The sequence below is a fragment of the Hyalella azteca genome, unplaced genomic scaffold (assembly GCF_000764305.2).
Source record: "Hyalella azteca isolate HAZT.00-mixed unplaced genomic scaffold, Hazt_2.0.2 contig3241, whole genome shotgun sequence".
NCBI lineage: Eukaryota > Metazoa > Arthropoda > Malacostraca > Amphipoda > Hyalellidae > Hyalella > Hyalella azteca.
The window spans coordinates 63,290-72,733 of record NW_025933493.1 but is presented as its reverse complement, the minus strand read 5'-3'; the positions used below and the strand labels follow the sequence as shown (position 1 = coordinate 72,733).

Genomic DNA, 9,444 nt, shown 5'->3' with positions numbered 1-9,444 from the left:
GTCAGGCAACAAAACCCAAATTGACACGTTCGTAACGTCAGGCAGCACAGCACAAACTGACACGTTCGTAGTGTCAGGCGGTTGAACTCAAACTGACACTTTCATAACGTGAGGCAGCAAAAAAACAGCTCTCCAGTAGTAAGGCAACATGCGGGACTGCAGTGAAACGTTGAGAATGTTCCATCAATTTGAGAACCTATGAGAAGGTGGGTGGACCAAATAAAGTTCCACATGCGGCGACAGGCCACATTAGGCCTACACTTCAGCGCCGAGATAACTCTATGTTATATTATGTTATGATGCCTAACATCGCATGGTTCGTTGCTTTTGCTACATTTGTTCAAAAAATGAGCCACTCTGCCGCTTGCAAAGATACTCATCGCATTGGTTTAGATAGAACAAACACTCATCTCATACATTTTTATTATTAGGATCACCAATTAGCTCTAGAAATGGTAATGATATATTTCAATTGAATAAGGAAAAAACTGAACATTTATCCTATTCTTTTAGAAATAAACATAGTTAGAAAAAAATGAAAAAGATTTCCTCTTGAAAATAAAAACATCGATGATTGAGAACATAAATAAGAAACAAAAACTGTGAATTGAGTGGAGTACAACGCGTTGTATCTTCATGGGAACGAACGTGAAGGTAACGCACGCGGCGCGGACACTACTACGGCACCACTATTCCTACATAGCAGACGTGGAGGCTGTGGGCTGTGGCAGCATGTCTTCGTCCACGGGGCCCATCAGTTTGTGGATATAAGAAGGGTTCTTTTGTATAGCCTCCTCCATCTCCACCAGTCTCTTCTCCATCTCCATCACTCGTTCCATCTGTAGGCACATTTCACGATAGGCTTAGTAAGTTAGGCTCCAAGGTAAGCCGCTATATTTAAAACGGTTATTCCTAATCCATACCTAACAAAAAAAAATTCAAGGATACAAGAGTGGTTAAATTGATGGGTGGTTTGGTACAAACAGTCAAATAACTGATTATAAACATGCGCCTATTTGAGGTAATATCAAATATGTCAGTGACGTAAGGGAAGTGGTCACCGATCACATATCAATTCTTCCCAATCATCAGGTTTTCTAAATTTAGAGTAGTAAAAGGGAACCATTTAAATGATGCAACTTTTGACACGACTTCATCGGTAAACCTTCTGTCAATACACGTGGAACTTTGGAGAATTTCCTTGAATTAGATTTTACCAAAAATCCACTGTGTACCACCGAGCAAGGAAATTATTTCCTTATAAAAGGTCTCACAAACCAAGCTTACCGCATAAATAGTTCGAAAATTATAAGAAAAAAGTACAATATTTCGTACAAATTTTAAATAAGTTGTAGAAAGCTGAATACTATAACTTTCTCATTCTAGAAAAGGAAATTTCAAGCTTGCCCATGCAAATTGACAAAGCTGAGGACGCTAGACATAATAAACGATGGATGATAAAAGTTGCATGGTTGAATGCGTTGAAGCAGAAGTCAAGAGCAGGTGTACACGCTCACCCTCTCGTGCAGAAGGTCTAGGGTGTCCGAGGCGTTGTACTGCTCAGGGTTGTCCTTAAACACCACCATGCCGTCCTTCTGGTTTATGGACGCGTGGATCTCCCCGTCTTCTATCTGATCACAAATAAAATTTCAAAATAAAAGAAAATCAGAAACAAAACTTGGATTGAACCAAGTGATTGAGATATATTCACTTTAATCATAATGAACTATCGTGGAGATCGATGCCAAAATTGCTACTGGACCACCTTACGAGAAACTATAATTACAATTAACAGTGAATATCTACAAGCAAAGAAAGTGCCAAAGAAAAAAATTAAGTTTTTATAGCAAATATGCAAATACAGTAAACGAAAGAAAACAATGAAATTTTCATGGGAATGTTTATGGAAAACGTTTTGCAGCGCAACTCAATGATCAGTTAATGTTAAAATTCAACAAAAGAGTATAATCAAACAGACGACTAGATTTATATGGCAGATATAGAAGCTGGATTAACTATTGAGAGCCGATGCGCACCTAAGTCAAGACTTGAACGTAAAAAATTAGGAGATGGAGACAAGAGAGGCAGCACTCACCACACGCAAGAGATAATCACCATAGATGCAGCACTCAACATACCCAGGAGATAATCATCATATACGCAAAATTCACCATATTCAGGAGATAATCACCATATTCAGGAGATAATCACCATATTCAGGAGATAATCACCATATTCAGGAGATAATCACCATATATACAGCACTCACCATGTTCAGGAGATATTGCTGGGCCAGCTTTGGGAGCTGCAGCTTGACTCTGAGGGCGACGTCAGCCAGGGAGAGGGTGAGGAAGGTGCGTGTCAGCTTCTGGATACATTGCTTGAACTGCGCTGACGTTAGCTGCTTCACCAGCCCGTAGTTACCTTCTCTGTTACATACAACACATTAATATTATCAGATTAGCAACAAAATTCAAATTATTATTTCCTGCTTAACAGTTTTTACATGTACAAGAACAGGAAAACCAAACCTTCAGAAAGATCCCGATGACGCGATTAAACTGGAATACTAAACTATAAAATGCAATGCATTAGCGATAGTTAATTAAGAGTCGTACGCTGTTCCATAGATCGCGACTAGCCGCAAACAGGCTGCCTATCAAACCTACAATCATTACTCCCCATTAAAGAGAAAATAACTTCAGAATCTTCATGTTGATTATTAGAATCGAGACTTCGGCCTTTTTTTCTGCAGATGCATTAACCGTTGTCAATTATACTGCTCATATCTCAAGACTTGTTTACTCTATTTCTGTAGGTAGACAAAAGTTTAATCATTCGTCAACCTATATTGACCGTCGTCAATACTGCTCCTATCTTAAGACATGTTTACTAGATTCCTGTTGGTAAACATAAGTTTAATCATACGTCAATGTACATATTAACCGTCGTCAATACTGCTCCTATCTTAAGACATGTTTACTAGATTCCTGTTGGTAAACATAAGTTTAATCATACGTCAACGTACATATTAACCGTCGTCAATACTGGTCGTATTCTAAGGCTTGTTTACTAGATTCCTGTTGGCAAACATAAGCAAAGAGCAAAATAATGAGAGGAGTACGGGAGCGTGAGGGTACCGCGTGAAGGTAGGCGCGTGCTGGAGGATGTACTGGCTGAGCGACTCAGGGCCGGACTGGAAGGCCTGGATGAGGTCGAGGTAAACCTGGCACAGCGGCCTGATGAAGCGCGGCACCACCATTGACGCGCACTTCGGCAGCTTCCCAACCTGCCCGTCAGTCAACGTCCTTTAATATCACAGTAATACCAGGCGGGCAAATTTCATTACAAGTGAGCGAGTGATCAATTCTTGCCTCACTAAGTGCAGAAATATGATTGACAATCCAATATTATAACAGAAAGAAATAAATCAAACCAGAATAATTATGCTCTACTTACTAACAACTCACATGTTACACATAACTGTAAACACAAAGATGACAAGTCTTGCATATACCTTGCAATAGACACCCGCACACCCACCTTGCCATCTATGAGCAACGAGACGATGATGTACTTCTTATAAGCCTCCATCATGATGTGAGACACGGCCAGGGCGGGGGTGGATATGCAGATCTTGAAGAAGTGGTGAGCTCGGCCGTACCTCTTGACGGCCGTGTAGACCATGCCTCCGTAGTAGTGATACAGCAGGAACTGCTTCACCGTCACTCCTTCGCTCTTGCCATACCAAACACATAATAAATTACAAATACACGAAACATCTTCAATTATAACGTCCTAATCAAGTTCTGTTTAGGATACAACTTGGCTGCCCAGATAGATCATTTTATAAGAGAATATAGTAGTTAATGCACGATGCCCAGTAAAATAAAATCGAAGTTAAAATGCATTATTTTATTAATATCATGCCTCTCAAGGCTTTTAAAAAATAAGAGTTTTTCAGCATTTTTTGGAACTAAATAATTGTGCAAAATGATTGAGAAGGTGATCAAAATTTTATATTTCGACATTTGATTTTCCTTGAACGGATTATTTCCTAACTAGAATTACCGTTGCTATAAGCTATGGCGCAGTCCCGCTCACCTCCTTAGCAACATCCATAATTTGCTGGTCGAGCAGCGCGACGGCGGGCTTGAGGCACTGTGAAGCTAGGCAAAGATAAAGCAGCAGCGGGTGGGCCCCCGTCAGGTGGTGGCTTGAGTTGTGGGCTTGTAGTCGTAGGATCTGAAATTCACGGATTATTTGAAACCTGAAGGTTGCATGAGCTTTGAAATTTTCACAAAAATTCCTGATTGTCTCAAGAATACTATCCAAGAATGGTTTTTCATAGTTAAAACAGATTCTGTTTTAACTAGGGTTGTGTCATGGGCCCTGAAAAAAAACATTTTTCAGTTTTTTCCCCAAGCAGTGCAAGTTGCACGAAGGCCTCGAAATGATTCTGTGAGCTTATGATTAGAGATCTACTTGAATTATGAGCAACCCAAAAAAAGATAGAATTTCTAAATTACAAATTGTGAATTATTTCACAATACAAAGAAATACCTGTAACATAAATTGATCAGCCTTCACCTGTAGGCCAAATTAGGATCATTAAGATAAATAAAATACCACAGTGATTCTTTATGGTTTAATGGGGATAGTTTACATAGCTTGGGATAGGTAGGAGTACATTAGCAACAATGGTAGGAGTACCACTGCCTTATGTACCACTGGCAATACCATATTTAGAACATTTCCTAGCAACTGATTCAATGAAGCCCAGTTACTTGAGCATTGCTCTGTAACAACTTCCATCTATAATTTTAGGAATAATTCAAGCTTAACTGAAACCCTAGAAAGCTGATAATGTAATACTAGCAAACTTTCTGAATGAGAAAAACTGAAAACATGCTTTCATACTTTCTGTTCACATATGAAAATGTTCAATTTCATTTTTCCTGATAATCAATTATCAATTAAAAGTATCTTGATTATATGCAAGAATAAATCACAACCTGCTACTGATTTACTAGTGCAATATTTCCAAACAAAACTTTAGAAGAGTAATAGAGAAAAAGTTATTGAAGATGATGGTGGTATTAATACTTTTTGTCAAATTTCATCACCTCATCATTCAAATTTCTCCATCTAGGTCTAGAAACCTAATTAAACCCAGATTTATAGAAACCATAAATCTTAGGACGTGCTTCATCATTTGAAAGATGACCAAGAACCTAGCACTGATGGTCAATCAAATAAATTTCGCTAATGATAACGGCATGCAATTCAACATCATTTCAAAACAATGTCAGCAAACACGGCATAGTAAAACACAGCCTGTGTCCTCATGGAACAGAAATTTGGATTGGAGTTTCTTTGCCTTGCCTGTGATCATCACATACTCAAGCTCATCTTTGATGCAGCATTCAAAACCAAGGTGGGGGAAAACCTTTTGTCAGGAAGTGCTGATTTTCAGGGGGCTTCTTGTTGGGTGAGGATTACATTGACCAAAAAATTTCAAATAATGTTCACGCATACAAAAAAGATCCAAGCAGAGGAATAGGACCAAATTTCAATTCATTTTTCAAGTAGTAGAAGCGGATCTCTGAAAATCTCATAACTTTGCTGAGAGCATTCTACACAAAATGTCAACAACTCTAATCATTTATCATTTCCACATGCATAACTCATAATGTCATTGCTTGTCCTACAGGAGAGGTTTAGCAGATATCACAGGAAATGAGGCATAGATTCAATGGACTCAAAATTTTTATACTTTATATTTTTAATTGCTGGTATGAACAGTAACTTGTCTCAATGGCACCATGATGTTTTGACAGAATTTTATTAATTATATTACCAATAATGAAAAACACTACTGGTTAGCAGTTAGTGATGAGGAAAAGAAATTCCAGCACATGGAGGAAATACAATGAACCAGTTCAGACAGCCAATCGCCCATTGCAAATACCGTACCAAACCAAATTGTTATTTCCAGAACATTGAGTGAGCATGTATAGTCTTGTACAGCTGGCTGCAGCCAACTAGCTTAGAGCCAGGCTAGATTTTATGCAATTTATGCAAAAAATTACTGCATTTACAAAAACTTCAATGCTCTAAGTAAAAGTTTAGTGAATGTGAGGCACTTCTAAATATCAAACAAAATGCAAATTTCAATTTGAGAAAAAGAAATAAGTTAAATTCTTTAGCACTGTGTGACCATGACCATTACATGAAAAATAATTCATTATACTAAGGCCCATCCCAAAAAAGAAGATATTCCACAGACTAGGTATTTGATGTTCAGAGAGTAAGCCTAACAGGGAAATTAAAACCATGATTTATAACATGAATTTTTTGCCGAGTATTAATGCAATGAATGAACTAGTATGTTATAGTAATTAATCTATAAAATCTGGCTAGGGCTACTCACCGCTGAATTAATAACTTCAATACCACGCATCGGACAGCCTCCCGTAACCAAGAGTCGGCAGTATTCTTCCAGCATCTCACACACTGCATTACCAATAAATAATGTTAAATTTCATCTTTCCTTTTGTGAGTCCACTTATTTATTGAGTGGTTGAGGCATGCAACTTAATCACAGAACCAGTGAAAAAATTGTTCAGGAAGACTAACTCAGATTATTTGCAAGGAAACAAAGGAGAAAGCACCAAGTATATAATTCTGCAGTTGCTAAGTTGCTTAAGCATGATATTCAAAAAAGAGTGAACAGCATAGTAACAAAATTTACTTGGTGAAGAGTGTAATAAATAAATGCAGTAACTGAGAAAAATGTTGCGAGGTAATTTCCAATGGAACATTTTTATTCTCTTTAGGGTGACCACTGTATTTATTTATTTTTTGGCTTTAGTTTACAAAAAATATGTATTGCTGCTATTGCAGGTGTTGCCTTTTTTAGAGTGAAAAACATTAAGATCATTAGAACATGAAGCTTGGAGAAAATCAACAATTATAGGTTTGCTGATTGCACTCGCCTGCAGCCAATTGAACTCACTAGCATCCTGCACATGGATGAGCTGTTCAGGGTCACAAACAGCAACAAATTCAGCGACAGTTGCATGCAAGGTGTCAATGGCAGAGTCGGTCGGTACAGCAGCAGCAAGTCTGGCACGCAGCACAGCAGCAACAGCTATGGTGTGAATCTGAGGTTGAAGAGTCGCCAGTACTGTGTCCAGATGCCCACTGTTCTTGGATAAAATATCTCGACTTTTTTGGAGGTGTTTGGCAGCATCACCATACTTGCCTGCTCACAACATTGTAAATACTGTAGATTACTTTTTGTGGGTAACATGAAAGTTATGTATTAGGCTAGATCAAGATAGTGAAAAAAGTATACAACCAACAAAAAAAAATTCTGAACTGAGCAAATTCTGTTCATTAATATTAGAGCATATTGCTTTGCTTTATTAATGGAGTCCAGTGTGGGAAGAATTTATTGCAGTAGACTGACAAAAGAATGCTGAAAATCCATTTGATAATTCTCACTTGGTATAAATTGGAACAAAATAATCACGTTCAACTTACAATTTAGACTTGTAAAACCAATACTAAAATCAAAAGTGTAATTGGAGGAAATTCCATTTTCATGTTAATTGCCAAAATTCATTTTGATTCTTCCTGATTTGATTGAATAAAGACAATATGCTATTTCAGGCAACTTACTCTGACCAATGAGAGAAGTAACTTCAGATACTAGGTGCTCCAGAGCTGTTGCCATCGTACTGATTTGAAGGGACCTCAGTTCAGAATTATGATCATAAAATACAACTTCTTTCAAATAGAGTTTTGGTCATTGCAAAGATTATCTAAAGAGAAATAATTCAGGAGCTGAAAAAAAAGAAACATTCAAATACATTATTCCCATTCTAACTGCAAAAAATCTTACAAAACATGTAATACTCTATATCACATACACCAAGCAGGGCTGAAAAAGTCCTATTTTTTCTGAAATATCGTGGCTCTAATATCATATAATTTCAATAGGTATGAAATTTCCCAGCTCAAATGTCATAAATTTTTGTTTGATTGAAAAAATTGTGGTTTGCACTTCGCAAACATGTTATTTCATAAAATTTTCAACTTCTGTAATCCACACTGCTTTATTGTTCCCACCAAAATATCCTGCAGAACGTAATCACCGTAATGTAAACAAGCCAACCTAAACGTTATGTTGAAGATCGTGCATAGTTGCACAGTCACATCAACGTGGTCAGACTGCATTAACACGTGTTCAGCTGCCAGTAAAGACAAATGTTATTGTTGCCATTTGAATGTTTTAGAGTAAAATTAGAGAATTGGGGTAACATGTGCATGAACTTTGTAAATAAATTTGCGCCTTGTAAATGGCTTTTCCTGACCAAGATATGGCATTCACGGCTCAAAAAAATGAAATCACGGCTCAAAGAAATGGAATCCCGGCTGGCAAATCTATGAAAGCAAAGACTGAAAAATTCAGTCGCGGCTCGCCAAGCCTGTCTGTAGAGTATTGCACAAGGACGCCGTTATTCTGCTCAAAGATGCCAAAGGAACAATCTCATCGGACAGTGGACCTTGATGCTTGCAGCAAACGGACGGCAAGGACATCAAAATTGATTGCTCGTGGCCTGGAAGGTGCGGCATGGGCGCCGGAAGTTTATTTTGGGATGTATGCCAGTACACCAGGGAAGAAAGTTACCAAGATGTTTGCTAGAAAAACGAAAGTGCATCTCTGACTGATGCCTGATGATCGATACTGATGCACATGCTTTATGATCGATTCAGCCGATGTTGCTCTAACGATGCGGCTGCTGCTCAATGATCAACATAGACGCCCGCGCTTCACGATCAATGATCAACACAGATGCACGCATTTTATGATCGATGTGGCTAACGCTCGCGCATCGTGAACAATGCGTCATGATTGACATGAGATGTATTTGGGATGTTTTTGAAGTATTTCACAAATGTTAATCTTCGTGTCATATTGGTCAACCATTTTAAAATTGGTTCTTTCTTTAGGTACAGATACTCTCCCTATGCATATGCAGAGCTGGGCAGCGCTACTTGGAAATGTAGCGGCGCTACCGCTACCGCTACATGCTCTAAATGTAGCGGGCGCTACCGCTACCGCTACTGCTACTACCATGGATGTTCATGCAATAGTTTTTGCGTAATGCAGTTGTAAACTTATGTAAAATGAATATTTTATATATATATTTATATATAAAAAGTCCCATTTATAGCCTATTATTCACGTTAAATTGAACATAAATAGGCCTAGAGACGCGTGCTGGTACCTTGAATGCAAATAATTGGCAATGAGAAAGCTTGGGCTACAATATCAAGACTTTTAGCGCATATTCTTCTGTTTTCAATGAATTTTACTTTATTTAGCTCCCCTGAACAATTTAAAAATCCAAAAAACGCCATCTTAAAAAAATT

The 9,444-nt window shown here is 38.0% G+C and overlaps 1 protein-coding gene across 1 annotated transcript; it reads right to left on the bottom strand.

Moving 5' to 3' along the window:
• Positions 1–406: 406 nt before the first annotated feature.
• Positions 407–7,878, bottom strand: LOC108677651 (COP9 signalosome complex subunit 3). Its single transcript, XM_018165904.2, has 9 exons — positions 7,687–7,878; positions 7,019–7,267; positions 6,434–6,516; positions 4,105–4,245; positions 3,544–3,738; positions 3,141–3,289; positions 2,270–2,429; positions 1,518–1,631; positions 407–839 (listed from the first exon to the last, which is right to left on the bottom strand). The coding sequence occupies exons 1-9, from the start codon at positions 7,739–7,741 to the stop codon at positions 696–698; spliced, it is 1,290 nt and encodes a 429-aa protein (XP_018021393.1). The 5' UTR covers positions 7,742–7,878; the 3' UTR covers positions 407–695.
• Positions 7,879–9,444: the final 1,566 nt, after the last annotated feature.